Source organism: Parambassis ranga, chromosome 6 (genome assembly GCF_900634625.1).
Source record: "Parambassis ranga chromosome 6, fParRan2.1, whole genome shotgun sequence".
Taxonomy (NCBI): domain Eukaryota; kingdom Metazoa; phylum Chordata; class Actinopteri; family Ambassidae; genus Parambassis; species Parambassis ranga.
This window is the reverse complement of record NC_041027.1, coordinates 8,380,203-8,395,210: the sequence shown is the minus strand read 5'-3', so window position 1 is coordinate 8,395,210 and position 15,008 is coordinate 8,380,203. Positions and strand designations below refer to the sequence as shown.

The 15,008-nt window shown below is 40.7% G+C and overlaps 4 protein-coding genes across 5 annotated transcripts; 2 read left to right on the top strand and 2 right to left on the bottom strand.

The window, feature by feature from the left end:
* Positions 1 to 2,346: 2,346 nt before the first annotated feature.
* LOC114437829 (kelch-like protein 10) lies at positions 2,347 to 5,694 on the top strand. The gene is made up of 5 exons (XM_028408759.1): positions 2,347 to 2,483; positions 3,296 to 3,779; positions 4,384 to 4,968; positions 5,101 to 5,250; positions 5,368 to 5,694. Exons 1-5 carry the CDS (start codon positions 2,347 to 2,349, stop codon positions 5,692 to 5,694), a joined length of 1,683 nt encoding a protein of 560 aa, XP_028264560.1.
* A 2,677-nt stretch (positions 5,695 to 8,371) lies between these two features.
* On the top strand, positions 8,372 to 10,143 carry cib1 (calcium and integrin binding 1 (calmyrin)). The gene is made up of 7 exons (XM_028408596.1): positions 8,372 to 8,534; positions 8,855 to 8,889; positions 8,996 to 9,098; positions 9,167 to 9,320; positions 9,397 to 9,515; positions 9,779 to 9,867; positions 9,954 to 10,143. The coding sequence occupies exons 1-7, from the start codon at positions 8,484 to 8,486 to the stop codon at positions 9,973 to 9,975; spliced, it is 573 nt and encodes a 190-aa protein (XP_028264397.1). The 5' UTR covers positions 8,372 to 8,483; the 3' UTR covers positions 9,976 to 10,143.
* A 58-nt stretch (positions 10,144 to 10,201) lies between these two features.
* rccd1 (RCC1 domain containing 1) lies at positions 10,202 to 12,425 on the bottom strand. 2 transcript variants are annotated; one of them, XM_028408595.1, is made up of 9 exons: positions 11,952 to 12,104; positions 11,811 to 11,855; positions 11,664 to 11,743; positions 11,428 to 11,587; positions 11,224 to 11,345; positions 11,038 to 11,151; positions 10,677 to 10,847; positions 10,575 to 10,604; positions 10,202 to 10,485 (listed from the first exon to the last, which is right to left on the bottom strand). In XM_028408595.1, the coding sequence occupies exons 1-9, from the start codon at positions 11,966 to 11,968 to the stop codon at positions 10,328 to 10,330; spliced, it is 897 nt and encodes a 298-aa protein (XP_028264396.1). In that variant the 5' UTR covers positions 11,969 to 12,104; the 3' UTR covers positions 10,202 to 10,327. The 2 variants fall into 2 exon arrangements, with proteins under 2 accessions (XP_028264396.1, XP_028264395.1); XM_028408594.1 differs by having other exon boundaries at positions 11,664 to 11,855; positions 11,952 to 12,425.
* Positions 12,426 to 12,675: 250 nt separating this feature from the next.
* LOC114437658 (tumor susceptibility gene 101 protein) lies at positions 12,676 to 14,364 on the bottom strand. The gene is made up of 6 exons (XM_028408480.1): positions 14,226 to 14,364; positions 14,053 to 14,137; positions 13,903 to 13,968; positions 13,654 to 13,817; positions 13,444 to 13,546; positions 12,676 to 13,297 (listed from the first exon to the last, which is right to left on the bottom strand). Exons 1-6 carry the CDS (start codon positions 14,265 to 14,267, stop codon positions 13,194 to 13,196), a joined length of 564 nt encoding a protein of 187 aa, XP_028264281.1. The 5' UTR covers positions 14,268 to 14,364; the 3' UTR covers positions 12,676 to 13,193.
* Between the last annotated feature and the right edge of the window lie 644 nt (positions 14,365 to 15,008).

Sequence of the window (15,008 nt, the reverse complement as noted above, 5' to 3'; positions counted from 1 at the left end):
ATACTGTACCAAACAGCAGAGTTCCTGCCATGAGTTAAGTGTCACTTCTACCAAATTTAGGGAGGTCTGTCATTACAGGGGAGAGACAGAAGTGTGGGCTGTACAAGGAACCTGCTGCAGTGGAGGAATACTGCAGACTAATGGAGGTTAACCACTATCTGTGTGGTTTCCTTATCCATCCCGATGCACCATGGATGGGCTCTTCACCTGATGGCATTGTGTTTGATCCACGGGGGATCAGCGTTTGGCCTTGTAGAGGTTAAATGCTCAAATGTGACAAGTTATGTAGATTGCCCATACAAGATCCATGATGGCACAGAAACACTAAGGAAATCTCATCCTTAATTTTGGTAGATCCAGGGTCAAATGTTGATTTGTGGACTTGACTGGTGTGACTTTGTGGTCTATGCACAGGAAGACCTTTTCGTTCAGAGGATACCCAGAGATAAGGAGACCACAGAAAAAAATCAAAGAATAAATTGACAGTTTCTTTTTTACCTTTTACCTCCCCGCTTTCCTCGAAAAATAGAGCAAGCGTCCCACTGCAAACAGAAACATCTGTTTGAAGTTTAAAGGCCATTTCCAGTCATAATAAATGTTTGTCTCAGAAATCACCTCAAGCATGATCAGTTAATTTTGAATTATCATTACCACTTTGGTTTGGTTTGGTTTGGTTAAATTGGAGCTGTTTTGTTTTACAGGTGTTCCTTCTGATGTTCCTGTTTCAGATGTACTACAATGTTACAATTTTATTGCACTAATGTGCATGTTTGCATGCCTATTTGTATGTATTTGTACATATCTGTGTAGCTGTTTTCTTTAGGTGTTCTATATATGTGTTAGTACAATGTTATCATGCTCCGTTTTGAGTGGCTTGAATCTTCAAATCTATTTCAATCAGGAGAGACAAAGATGATGAGATGAGAAAAATATTTATTGAAGTACAATGAATGAATGAAATGTGCTTTGGTGTTCTAGACCCCGACGTCATGACCAATATCCAAAAGGGAAGAAAAGGACAGGAGATGAGGCCGCTTAAACAGGAATCCCTCCGGGTCTAGACCTGGTGGTGGTGAAGGTGCTGGAGAGCAGGGGATAAGAGGCCTTGGGCTGTTGCGGAACTGGTGGAGCTTGGGGTGGAGGAGGGTTGCCGAAATCGATCTGAAAGACAGCTGGAGAGGAGACGGAAAACTTTTAAATAATTTTTTGCTAAGCTGTGATTGGACAGGAGAGGGACAGCTCCGCTGATTGGAGGGGGAGTTTCTCTATATTAACCACCTGATTAAAGTGGGAGGCAGAGAGAGAGAAAAGGGGTGAGGGAGAAGGAGAGATAAGGTGTGAGGAGGATGCAAAGGGAGAGGCGGTTGGAAGAATGATAAAAATGTGAGGATAGTCTTCCTGATTGAACTTGCACTAAGAGCTTCATTTTAATGTTACAAATGAAATGAAATGATAAAGCACTGTCAAATCACTTTGAAGTAACAAGTCATGATTGCTCCTGAATGACACATAAGGCGTATGTGTGTGTATAGGCCTATTAAGATGCACGGGTCGGAAAAATGTTCATCTTACCTCAGTGTCAGTGTCAAAATAATACAATAAATCAAATTAGCATCACTGCTTTGTTAACTCTTGTTATCACTTGTAGGTGAGGGGACCAAAAACATAGTGCAAGTCAGGTTGGTCAAAGAAATGTTTTATCAGTATTCAATTAGTTGGAATTTTGAGATAGAACAGATTATTGTAATTTACAAGATTCGTGTTTGTGGTCTGATTGACACTATTGTGCAATTGGCCTACTGCACTCTGAGATACACACAGCTCGTCACTGTTAACAGCTGTGCCAGGGCTTCTACAGCAGGACTGCTCAACTGGTGGGCCTGCAGGCCAAATTTGGCCCACCAGTTTTTGTTTTGGCCTTTTGTGGCATTTGAAAATTTTAGAAAGACCTGGTGACCCCTGGCCTGTTTTCAACAACCCCCCTTTACGGAGAATAACTTTGTTTGGCACACCGAAAAATCAAATGCAACAGCTCAGCCATGGATTACTAATAATACAGCCATGTTATGAAAGAGGATGGAAGGCTATAGGGATGTATTGGAGTTGTAGTTGTTGTCATAGTAGTGGTGGGCAATATTTAAAAATTACTAAAAAATAAATTACTAACTAAAAACACAAATGCAATGCCAGGATGAGTAGTTTTTAAATGTAAACATGTACATAGTGGTCTCTGTGGCGATGTGAAGTGCTTTGATGACAAAGGTTCCATTGACAGTGTGTCTTTGAACTTCTGTGAGAGGAGACAGGCAAGAAACACAGAGACAATATAAAGTCTGCAAAGTCAACATGATTCAAAAAGACGAGGAATTAGTTTACAAGAATCTCCTCGAGCAGGGGCTTTTCTGTGATGCTGTCATCAAGGTGGAGGATGTTGACTTTACGGTCCACAAAGTCATCATGGTGAACTGCACCCCTTACTTCAGGTGAACTGATTATCTCAATTTTAAATAAATGTGTCAGTAACCTTTACACAGGGAGACAAAAACAAGGATTTGTTGTAGTTTATGATGTGAGTGTTGGAGATTATTCACTGCAACTTGTTTTTATAGCTTACAGTGTTTCAGTGTGTTTGCTAATATTGTTGATTGATGACTAGTCAACTGCTGGGGAAAATGTTGTCAGCCTGACCTCATAAAGAAAGCAGCAGCAGTCCTTAATATTTTAACATGATAAAAACAACCAGATAGCGTTTTATTTTGAAAATCCACCGGAAACTCTTTTATTCTGGTGACTGACTTCCTGTGTTATCGATGTAGTTGGTGCAAATAGACGCGTCTTGGGCGCGACACAGCTCCAAAATAGCGTATCACTCGCGGAGCAGTGCGCAGCAGCGCTTCTGGGACGCTTCAAAAAACGCGCTCTCATTGACTATAATGGAAGCGTTTCACAGCGCTTGACGCTGCGCGGCAGTTATTGCGTTTGGTATAAATCCGGGGTTAATCTGCTGGCCCCAGGTTTGACATGTTGACATTAAAGCATCGAATAGTGATTTCTCCCTCTATTATTGGCTCAAACGTATGTTATCTTAAACTTGATGTATAGTTTAGAAGTCATAAGTGAATTACATAATGTTACAACGGTCAGATTTAGACGTTTAACTAGACTGTTGAGTAAAGTTACCCATAAATACACCAGTGACTATAGTCAGTTACTACTACTACTACTAATCTGTTTTAAAAACTGAAATGCATAAAAGTGGTGTATAATGTTGTGGAAATTTTTCTGTGTCTTTCAGAGCTCTCTTCACATGCTCGTCTGAACTTGACAAGAATGTCTTCAGTATCCCTGACTTATCCTCAGACATGATGGAGCTCATTATTGAGTTTGCATACACCGGCTCTGTTAACGTGACAGAGTCCAATGCACTGAGGCTTTTCATGGCAGCTGATTACCTCAATATAGTGAAGCTGGTGCAAATATGCTGCGACTTTTTTGAAAAGCTGCTCTGCCCAGACAACTGCGTTGGCATCTGGCAGTTCACAAAAAACTACCACGTCCCTGAACTGCACCTCAAGGCTTTCCACTATGTCCTCAGTCACTTTGAGGAAGTGGTTTTCGGTGAAGAGTTCCTGCAGCTCTCAGCCCAGGATGTCAGTGACATCATCAGCAGTGACGAGCTCAATGTGAGACAGGAGGCAGCTGTGTTTGAGGCCATCATTCGGTGGATCACACATGAACCTGAGGAACGAGAAGGATACGCAGCTTTTCTCTTGTCAGAGGTACTTATATACTTGTATACTTATATTATACATTATAATTTTCACTTTATAGGTTAATCTATTTCAAGACAGTGGCTGAAGCCAACCTCAGCCCAATAGAGGGGTTATCAGTTATTAGATGTGCTCCATGTCATGATGATGGCCAGTACAGCCATCCTTTACCCTTTTATAGGCCAGAAGGTGCAATATCATCTATTCTGATGAGTGATAATTAGAAAGCAACACAGACTACCTGGTCTTCTGGGTAACTCTGAAAATGGAGGAGAATTTATGCAAATCATCATCTTTTCCAAAACCTTACCAAGCATTTGTGGTGTGCAAAAAATGAAAATATAAGAAAACGAAACATAAGTTACTAAACCTCCGATTAAAGCTGGGCACTGGCACAAGCATTTATAATAATTTATTATTATTAGTACAAGTACATAAGGAACATATACATGTAATGCTGTCTATTTGCATAAGCTTTGTGTGCAGGTTAATGCAACTCAGACGATCAATAAGCTGATAATATTTATTGTGATGTTCTTTTTTTTAATGTATTTTTATTTATTCTGACACAGACTGTTAAGTTATATCCTCTTTATTCTCTGTATTGTTGTAGGTCAGGCTGAGCATGATGCCTACAGAGTACATACAGAGTCATGTGCTGTCCAATAAGCTGGTGACGGACAACTTGAGGTGCCAGGCCATGGTCTCTGAGGTCATCCAATGCAAAGACAGAATCCTCGGTCGGCCTCGTCTGCCTTCTGCCATCCTATTGGTCATTGGAGGCTTGAACAGCAGCACAAATCTAACTAATGTAATAGAGGCATATGACGTCCGTGCAAATCACTGGATGGACATAACAAATCTTTCTGAGCGTCCTTGTGCGTTTCATGGTGCAGCCTACCTCGGTGGGTATGTCTACTGTGTTGGTGGCATTGACCAGATGTTGGTAGACACCAATAGTTTGCGCAAGTTTGACCTGAGCACACGGACATGGCAAGAGGTGGCACCGATGCACTATCGGCGTGGTAATGTGAGCGTGACTGTGCTGAACGGGTGTATCTACGCCATGGGAGGCTATGATGGGCACACAAGTCTCAGCAGTGCTGAGTTCTACCAGCCAGAAACCAACCAGTGGCTTGAAATTGCACCCATGCATGAGCGGCGGAGCGACGCCAGCTGCACAGCACTCAACGGCAAGGTGGGTGGAACGCAATGGAACATAACATAGAACAGAAAGATTTGTTTACAAAACACTGCTGCCAGTTTGAGCCAACAAAAATGACAATTTCTTATTGTCCCCCCCACCCCCCACCCCCCTTTTTGTATTCAGATCTACATATGTGGTGGATATGACGGGAATGAGGAACTGCAAACAGCAGAGTGCTACAACCCAGAGACCAACCAGTGGACCCTGATCTCTCCCATGAGCAGCCGGCGCAGTGGAGTAGGAGTCATTGCATACGACAACCATGTTTATGCAGTAAGTGCATGAAAGAAATGTGTGACCAGCTTTCATCAGCAGTTTAAAGCGGCTAGTTTTTTATGTGACAATTGAATTGGTAAGTGATGCATCTTCTTCTCATCTTCGACTCCAAAGGTTGGTGGCTTCGATGGAACAGACTATCTGAAGACCGCTGAGGTCTACACCCCTCACACCAACACCTGGTGCAACGTTTCCTCCATGATGACCCCCCGCAGCAGCTTTGGCATCGAAGTAGTTGAGGACCGGCTCTTTGTTGTCGGGGGCTTCACTGGCCTCGACATCTCTGATGTTGAATACTATGACAGTAAGACGAATGAGTGGTCTCAGGCCCGCGACATGGACGGCGGCCGCTACGCTCTGAGCTGCTGTGTGCTTTCTGGTCTTCCCAACATGGCCGACTACACCATCCCTCGTGACCAAACAGCGAAGATATGGATTTAGAATAAATTATTTTATTACTGCTGTAGACTTGGATATTTCTTGAGCTATAATATTTCCATTTAAGAGTTTAAAGCACATAAAAAGTGATGTAACAATACCGTCACAGTTCCTGTCTGTAAATGTATATCATTTGTTTATACAATCTCTTATGCAGTCTGCATGTATGTTTTAGGCTTGCAGTTATGCTGTACACATCTGGATTACTAGACTTGTCCTATCCACCATACAGTATGGTACTGTTTGGGACAATGAGCTCTCTCTCACTCAGTGTCAATTACCTTTGAATTATAAAATGAAGCACTTTCTCCTTGGTAAAAGGAGTGTACCATTAAAACACTACTATTTATGTCATATCTGACTGAACATGATGAAACAATTCTCAAAGTTTGACAGGCTAAGTTTATTTTTTACCTAATGGTCGCTCACATCAAGCAGCTATGGTAGACATTTTTTTAAAATAACAGTGTACCACTTTACAGTTTTCATTTACTCTTGCTGATTTCATCGAGTTATTTTGAACCACAGGAGGTGGCTGCTTTCAGAGACTTGGCTCTAAACCCCCCCCCCCCCCCCTTTTTACCTACTCAGCACCAAACAGCAGGAGCTGACAGACAACATTGGCAACTGCCTGGTGAACATATGGAACATTTGGCAGCTAGAGAGACAGATGTAGAAACCAAAAAAAAAACAAAAAAACTGGTGTACCCCGCCTCTCACCCAAAGCTAGCTGGGATAGGCTCCAGCCCCTCGTGACCCTGCACTGCAGGACAAGCGGGTTTATGCAAATGAGTTTGAAATGTGATTTGTTTGTTTTTTCTAACGTATTTGTGTGTTTGTCATTTATTCAGGTGTGTGGGTGGACCTCTCGGACGCTCTCATCGCCAAGTCTTGCATAAAACAAAGAAATGGTACAAGACATTCTTTTATCATTTTTTGGACATTGCTATAGTCAATGCATTCCTCCTCCATAAAGAGCATGCAAGGGCAAATGGTGAGGATCCAATGCATCAAAAGGCTTTCAGGGAGACACTCGTTGAGGAGCTGTTAGAGGTGGGCTCCACACATCAGAGCACAGCAGAGCAGCCTCCTACTCCCAGTGCAGCACATCACAAGCCAGTCGGCATCTCTGGTGACAGTACAGTTGGTAGGCTGAGGTGCAGGAAGTGTCACACTAAGACACCCATCAAGTGTTCTAGCTGTAATATTTCACTGTGCTTTGTAGCAGCCCGTGACTGTTACAAAGCACAGTGGCATACTGAGAACAACATGTGACTGTGAAACCTGTGGAATTGTAAATATGTAAACAGTTTGCTGTAAGTAGTTTGGGTATTTGTTTAGATAAAGGTGTTGTTTTTGACCATATCTCTTGTTCTGACTCTTTCTTTTGATGCACAATTTCAGTTTCAATAGAATAATGAGCATTCAATGTGTTTTTGCTTCACTAACATTATTTCAATAATGCTAATAGTGAATCTGAATCTGAAGTGTCACCTTTCATTAGAGTTCTCATTGATGTCTGTATGTTGAAGCATTCTAGAGTTATAGAATAGAATAGAATAGAATAGAATAGAATAGAATAGAATAGAATAGAATAGAATAGAATAGAAAATACTTTATTCATCCCAAGCTGGGATTTTTCACTGCAATTTGGTATGATATGATATACAAGAACAAGTGTGCAGTTTAAGAGTTAAAAACCTAAACCTTGTGCAAAATCAGTGAGTCTGTGTTATCTCTGGCACAGAGATGAGGTGTCTGTACAATGTACTCACTTTGGTGCCAAAGTGAAACATAGAAACATAAATAAAAAGTGGTGCCACTTTTTAAAGAGCACCTGGGAATACCTACAGAAAAACCTGTTCAAAATGGTAATTTCTTGTACAATTAGTATCTAATTTTAACTGGGAATAGGTAAGACTTCAGCCTGTTTCACTTTATTGTCATTTAATCAACATCTCCATGCTCCGGTTACAAAAAAAAAATTAGGTGAGCTACAAAATCTTTTTATTTCTCTGTGTTTAGACTTCTCTCGCTGTTTACCATTTGCAATTACAGTAAATCACACAGCTAAAATAAGAATTTCAGAGTGTTACCTTCACAATACTCCTAAGGGCTGACAAACAGCTTGTAGTTTAATTTGGGTATGCCTTTGACAGGCGTTTTGTCAAATATTGCAGGTAAATTAAAAGGGTTAAACATGCTTTAACAGTAGTGGCAAACCTTGCACTTTCTGTATAATGGTGTTTTGAAACTCTATCATAAAGATCTGCTTCTCAGATCTGAGAAATATTTTTTAGCTGGAACATGTTTATCAGTCCTAATTCTGGACTATTATACTTCTAATAAACAATGATTATAGGCACACCACATTTGAAGTAGTAAATAATTATCTCAGTAGAAACTGACTCATTAAATTTTGTTTATTGATATCATGCACACTCGGGTGGCAGTGATAGGTAACCCTCTGGGACCTTTTGGTGAGCATGTTAGACGACTTTTTTAAATAGGCTGAAAACATGAATAGTGAGAATGTATTTAAATATTATCTCTGACTGTACTATTTTCATATTAGAGCTTCACCATCAGGCTGTAACCTCTTAAAACCCACCGCAGCATTATTATCACCTGTATCGCTTGCAGTACTGTTTGTACGACGTCACTATAGAAACCCAAAGGGAACGCGCACGTCAGAAACCGGAAGTAAGCCATGCAAAACATTTCAGCAGTATACTAGTTCGGGGGCAACTATTTACAAGAAAAATACGTTTTTTAAAATCAGAAAGTTCGACATGGGAGCGACTGCGAGTCAGCTTGGAAAGGACCTGTTGTCAGAATACCAAGTAAGTGCGGAAAGACAAGTTTCTAACAGCGTCGAGTCGGACGTTAAGCGAGTGGCAAAGTTGAGAATCGATTTTACGCCCCGAAGAACATCGTAATTGCTATTTTAGCGTAAAGTTTCCTACAAAATAAAACTATGGCGGCCTTGTCATTAGAAGAACCGTTCGTTAACGCTGGTTAAACTTGTATTACCTAAGTCGGATGTGGACTTCTTTGAAAGCATCGTGTGTATAAAAATAATGAAAGCTGGTGTTGTTTTAGGAGCTAGCTTGGGTTGGTATAAACGTATTGCCTTGCTAATGATGTTTTCATATAATTATAGGAGCTGACCTTCCTGACAAAACAAGAAATTCTTCTGTAAGTGACAAGTTTTAGGCATTAGTACAACTTACAAAAAGACAGAAACCAGTCTTTAATCACTGCTTTTTATATTAAATATTACACTCTAACCTTTGTTTTTCAGTGCTCACAAGAGATTCACTGAACTTCTCACGAGAGAGGAGAGAGACCTTAATCTGAATACCAGGGTACCCATGGCCAGGATTCTTACCCTGCCTGAGCTTAAGGTAAACATTTTACAGTACAGTTAGAGAGGAGCTGGTAAGCTGTTCTGACCCTTGTACTCTTGCTACAGTCCAACCCTTTCAGGAAGAGAATCTGCTATGTCTTCTCAACATCTGAGCAGAAAGATGGAAGCCTCACCTTTGAAGACTTCCTGGATCTTTTGAGTGCCTTCAGTGACTCTGCTACTCTGGAAATCAAATCCCACTATGCCTTCCGTATATTTGGTAAATAAGTTCATAAAGCAAGAGCTTGTTAACTGTGTGTCTTGTAAGTTTATTAAACAAGTTTGATATACTTCAGACTTTGATGATGATGGAACCCTTGACCGTGGCGATCTGGAGAAACTGGTTAACTGCCTGACTGGTGAGACAGATGACACACAGCTTACCCCTGATGAAATGAGACAACTGATTAACAATGTGAGTTCTAAGGCATTTTTTCTTTACTCCCTTTCAGATTAACAGGTGTGGAACAGTATAGTATTTATTACAAGCTGCCATTTAGAGAAAGGACAGGTTTATATTTGTCACAGAGAGCCACAGTACTGACAAAATCAGAAGTCATCTGAGCTTTCTTTAACAGTTGAAACAAATTAGAGTATGTGCATGTCTGGGGTGATCCAAACTCTATATCAACAGGATATTGATATGCTGGGGGGCTTGTTTCTTTTGCATGTTTTTAGATTCTGGAAGAGTCTGACATTGACAAAGATGGAACTGTGAACCTCTCTGAGTTTCAGCACGTCATCTCAAGATCACCCGATTTTGTCAGGTGATTACAGTCTTCACCAGTATGTGTTGTGTTTCACTGCACAATTATGTACACTCTAACTTTTTTATGATTTGATTTCTCCATAGTTCTTTCAAGATTGTGCTGTGAAGACCCCTGGTGGGCTGTGGATACGTCGCCCCTTTAATCTTTATATTTCAGTGTCTCAATTTTCATTCACAAGAATTTTACATACTTGCCTTAAATTATATTTAGCTGTGGATTTTACTGCCTTAACTGTTTTATGTATCTCTTGTGAAGTTTAAACCCCTTTTTAGCATCTGTAAAAAATACAAATTAAACACCTTTCCAAAAAAAAAAACACATTTTTTTTTATTACGAACGAGTAATGTTACACAAATATGTAATCCAAAATGTCCATGTATATTTTGGATTGTTATACTGCCTGGCCTGTTGTCCAAGGTTCACTGTCCATGTTTATGTGGAGGAGAAGTGAATATTTTTAAGTGCAAGCTACTTCCTCCTTGACAGCAGCAGCAAATGTGTTCCATGTCCCACATACTACGTCAACCACACGCATCTGCTCAGTCTTGAAAAACTCTACTCGCTGGGGTTCGTCTAAACTGGCTAATGTTTGGTGTCCAAGTTGGCCGTAATCCCCTGAAACACAAGTAAAAGGCAAGTATTTAAACAGTATGTATATTTACATTAATCCGAGTTTTTACCGCTAATACTATTTATTGACTTACCCCATCCCCAAGTGTAGAGGTCACCTACGGCTGAAATAAGAGCATTTGAGGTGACTGACACCGATTAGCCAAAATATGGGCAATTTAAGAAAAATGTCTTACTTGTTACTGCAGCAGTGTGTCTGGAGCCACAGCTGACTGTCTGGATTTCACAGGATGGAGCAACATCTAACAGGGCTGGGAATGCCTGGATGGATATAAATACCTCTTCATGTTTCTGTTCCTCCTGTAGACCTTCACAAGAAGATGTGCTGGCTTCTTGGCACGACGCTCCTGATCAATACAATAAATCGACTGTAAGCAAGACTTCACTTTCTAAATGGTTTCAGCGAATATTAACGGACAATATAGTGTGAAACACAGCATTGTTTATGGTGCTGGGAAAATGCCTATATGTGCCACATAAACCCCTGAACACTGCTGTGTCATGATTAACTTATAACCCTAAAGTATAATGACAAACCTGCTTGTTGGCTGCTGTTCTGTTGTTGTTGTTGTGCTGTTTTCCTCAGTCCTCGTGAAGGAAGTCCAAGCTGGCCTCGCTCATTCCAACCCCACACATACAGGTCACCCCCATCTGTGTAGAAACTGTCCTTTGAGACATATTATTTTTTGTGAATGTAGCCCTTATATCTTATTGGACACTTACCACTGATGCAGACAGAGTGCCACCCTCCTGAAGCCACAGAGCTCATGGGCATCCCCCACAGTGCCTCCACTGCTCTAGGCTCCTCTTCAGAGGTGAGGTCTCCATGCCCCAGCTGACCATGGCTGTGATGGGAACACACACAAGAGCTTAAGGTATGCACAAGGGTGCCTCACAGCTCATCTTAAAAACTGCATAAGAGTGCACCTGCCCATTCCCCAAGTGAACACAACTCCGGTGGCGGTAAGAAGGATGCTGTGCTCTGCACCCAGCGCCAAGCTCTTTGCTTTCAGTCGAGGTGACAAGGAGTGATAGATGGGAGGTTTTAAGGCCACATAACCTCCTGGGACCAATGGTAAATTGACATCTGCAGCAAAAAGTGTACTATTAAGATTCTGTGGTGGAACATGTTACTACAGAGGGTTCCTATCTGTGAGGATTACCAGAGCTCTCTGATTGGGTTTTTATTTCCATGGTCCAGGATGGTGTCTTCTCTTTCTTCTGGAGATCCCAGGATTCCACCCTGTCCGGGAAGGCGAGGGTCAGGAATGATTCAGTGATGAATGCATCTTTGCAGCCTCGGAACTCACTGGAGATGAATGTGGCGAAACCTGCCAAACACGCACAGCTCTCCTCTGACAGACAGGGCACAGCAGCACACCAGTTAATGGGTACAAACACAATTAAAGACAAAGAACAGAGAAGGTTTTTACATAGTTTAATCCACTTACCGTCCAAATGTAAGCATGCTCTACTGCTCCAACTCGCTCTGATTCGACAGATCCTCCCGCGGCAGCCACTTCTGTCCCCATGGCTGCTCAGCTCTGTGGGAGAGATAACTTTCACTTCATTGGCAGCATTGCTGCTACTTTCTGCTTCCTCCTGGACACATATCTGTCCAAACGCGTTGAAGCCAAATCCGAACCAGCGCATCTGACACAGCTTCACCTGTTCTGCTGTTTTGGTTCGTGGAAACGCTGCTGAACGGCCGGCGCAGCGCAGTTATGCGCAAATTACAACGCACGTAAACGCAACTCCTGGCTGTACCACGCATGCGCAACAGTGTCACTCAACACCAGCGCTTGGTATTAATTGTGAAATACCAGCCTGATCCATTCCCATCTACTAATATTGACCTCAGTGGACATTAGGTCAAATGAAGACGAAAAGGAGAAACAGGAAAAAGGCAGCAGCCGCGCCGTCACTTTGCTACGTCACCTATGCGACGTCGGATGTTTGTGACGTGAGCAGTCAGGGTGAAACTACAACGTTCTGAAAAGGGACTACAAAAGTCGCATAGGCCTATTTGCATCTCATTGCTACACAACTTTACATCGGCAAATTTTGTCATATTATTAAAGAGACAATAATTTGTTAACCTTTATATTTATTAGCTGTAGTTGCCTTTCATTCATAGGCTACATACATATGTTGAAGGAGCCATCATTTGATCAAGTTACTAACAAACAAATTCTATTAAAAGTAGTTCTTACACTAAGCAAACATATCTACTAAGTAGTGTATTTATTTACAATGACAATATAAAACCGCCCCTCTTCACATTTAACTTTTCATACATACAAAGCTTTTTACAAAACAAACAATAAAAACTTACAACTGACATATCAATCAACAACAAGCCACATTCTTTTAGAATACACCAAACTCTAATGTGTGTGTCCTCTGTGGTCAAAAGTCCTGATCAGAGCGGTTACACAGTTTAATGAGCTGATTGTAAAACATGTCTGTAAACACACAACACACAAGCACTGGTATGAAGTAGTATTATATAGTATTATAGTATAGTATTATATATATATAAGTGCAGTATTTGTCCACTGTTTACTCTGTATTTTAAACAAAACAAACAAAAAACAGCACGTTTGACTTCAGTATTAATCAATTAATGCTCAATCAATGGATAACATCTTATACAACACGCTAGCAGTTCTTTACATACATTTCACACAAGACTAACAGTTGGTTTCATTTCCTTGCAGGATAGGTTGACCATCTTTGACTAAAGACAGATAGGAACTCCCATCTGCACCTGACTGTTTTTGGAACTGCAGCCAACCTATAAAAGGAAATATTGCAATATTGTTGACAGGGAAAAGTACTTTCAACCCGCGCTTTGCTTCACTTCACATATGACTTTTGTCTTATCAGAGTCAGCTGATATCTGGGTCAAAGATGTTTTTTGTTTGTGAGATTGTTACTTACAAGACGCCTGTTCAGGTTCAGCAGCAGGCTTCATACACAGAGGAGGGATCTCTTCAAACACGACAGTCATCACTTGCAGCAGGCTCACCAGGTCACACTCAGCCTGAGAGGAGAACATTTAAAATGATTTGTCACTGCCAGGAAACATCAACAGGCATCACTTCCTGTCTGATAAACATGCAGAAAACACGGTGATGTTTTAATCCTTACATTCCTCCATTCTTCTAGGTAAGGCAGCAGGACTTCACCATTAGTGGAAACATACTTTCCTCTGAGCACCATCATCTCATGTGTGGGTCTGACATAGCAGATGGGAGCAGTTAGAGGGTAGTTCTCCTCAATCCACAGGCATATAGGTGTTTTGTAGATAGCATCTAGTATAAAAAGATTTTTTTATTATATCAATAAATTCAGAAAAACTCTTTGAATTTTATTTATGATCAGATTCTCGCCATCTACCTTTAATCTTGACAGGAATGGTTCCAGATAGACTCATCATATTCTTTATGGTTCCATCACTGTAAACTGTACAAAATACAACAATGACCGAATCATTTAGAGTGTTGACTAATGTTTTCTACATGATGAAGTTTTTATTTTTACTCTTACCGTATTTATCCATCATTGGCACAAGGTCTTTGAAGTAAGTTAGAGCAGTATGTATTTCATGGGCTACATGCTTGCGGAGATATGCCTTCAAAACGGAGAAGAATGAATCAAGACACTGATTGTTGTTCATGTTTGATCCAGTGAAAATACAAACATTAAATTCTTATCTTTACCTTAGGAAGCATTTTCCTAATAGTATCCACGGAGTATGTCATGTTTAAGGTTCCTCTGGAAAGACGGAGACGTTTGTAGCTTTTCGATCATCAACACTTTCCAACCCTCAGTGTTCTGATTGTTCTCTGGGAAAGCTCCTGCCTTTTATGATCTTTGGAGCCCAGGCAGTGCACAACTTCACAATTATGCAAATGATATGACCTTATCAGCAGTACGCAGGCTAACAAACAAGACAGGACTATGTACCGTCTCTAACCCTAAACTACTATTGTACAAATGTTTTTGGTAATTATTAAATTGACCTACAGAAACTGTCAGGCCATTCATTCAAGTCAGGGTTATTGTGTAGTTAACATGAAAATCATAATAACAGCAGTTACAAAATCCAAAGAGCTTGTAAATGTACTTCAAATGTAACATTTTAGAACTAATGTTTAGTCAGAGACCATTAGAAAATATGTATTTTGTTTACTTCCTCCAGACCTGAACTCTTTGCCTGCCCCATTTAGTAGAAATTTGCTTCTTTTAGTTTTAAAAAAACAAAATGTCTGTCCTGTTTATTTACACAACCTGAAATGATTTGTGTGTGACACAGCTGACCATAACACTTTGCTGTAAACACAGGATTTATGACTGTCCTTTGAACCAGAGCTCTACTTTCCTTGTTGCATGATGCTTGTAAATGAATATTGCACCACCAAAGCAGGAAATATATCAAATATTAGTTAAGAATATTTTTTTATGTAGTTAAACTATTCTAATTTTTTCCTTATGTTTTGGAA

What these genes read in the sequence shown, in the direction of transcription:
- LOC114437829 (XM_028408759.1), top strand. Translation starts at nt 2,347, where the DNA reads ATGATTCAAAAAGACGAGGAATTAGTTTACAAGAATCTCCTCGAGCAG. An exon ending in CAGCTTTTCTCTTGTCAGAG is followed by an intron (nt 3,780 to 4,383) that starts GTACTTATATAC and finishes GTATTGTTGTAG; the next exon opens with GTCAGGCTGAGCATGATGCC. An exon ending in GCACAGCACTCAACGGCAAG is followed by an intron (nt 4,969 to 5,100) that starts GTGGGTGGAACG and finishes TTTTGTATTCAG; the next exon opens with ATCTACATATGTGGTGGATA.
- cib1 (XM_028408596.1), top strand. Translation starts at nt 8,484, where the DNA reads ATGGGAGCGACTGCGAGTCAGCTTGGAAAGGACCTGTTGTCAGAATAC. An exon ending in ACAAAACAAGAAATTCTTCT is followed by an intron (nt 8,890 to 8,995) that starts GTAAGTGACAAG and finishes TTTGTTTTTCAG; the next exon opens with TGCTCACAAGAGATTCACTG. An exon ending in TGAGACAACTGATTAACAAT is followed by an intron (nt 9,516 to 9,778) that starts GTGAGTTCTAAG and finishes GCATGTTTTTAG; the next exon opens with ATTCTGGAAGAGTCTGACAT.
- rccd1 (XM_028408594.1), bottom strand. Translation starts at nt 12,153, where the DNA reads ATGCGCTGGTTCGGATTTGGCTTCAACGCGTTTGGACAGATATGTGTC. An exon ending in AACCCAATCAGAGAGCTCTG is followed by an intron (nt 11,588 to 11,663) that starts GTAATCCTCACA and finishes TTTTTGCTGCAG; the next exon opens with ATGTCAATTTACCATTGGTC. An exon ending in TTCACTTGGGGAATGGGCAG is followed by an intron (nt 11,346 to 11,427) that starts GTGCACTCTTAT and finishes TTCCCATCACAG; the next exon opens with CCATGGTCAGCTGGGGCATG.
- LOC114437658 (XM_028408480.1), bottom strand. Translation starts at nt 14,267, where the DNA reads ATGACATACTCCGTGGATACTATTAGGAAAATGCTTCCTAAG. An exon ending in GCCAATGATGGATAAATACG is followed by an intron (nt 13,969 to 14,052) that starts GTAAGAGTAAAA and finishes TATTTTGTACAG; the next exon opens with TTTACAGTGATGGAACCATA. An exon ending in TGAACCTGAACAGGCGTCTT is followed by an intron (nt 13,298 to 13,443) that starts GTAAGTAACAAT and finishes TTCCTTTTATAG; the next exon opens with GTTGGCTGCAGTTCCAAAAA.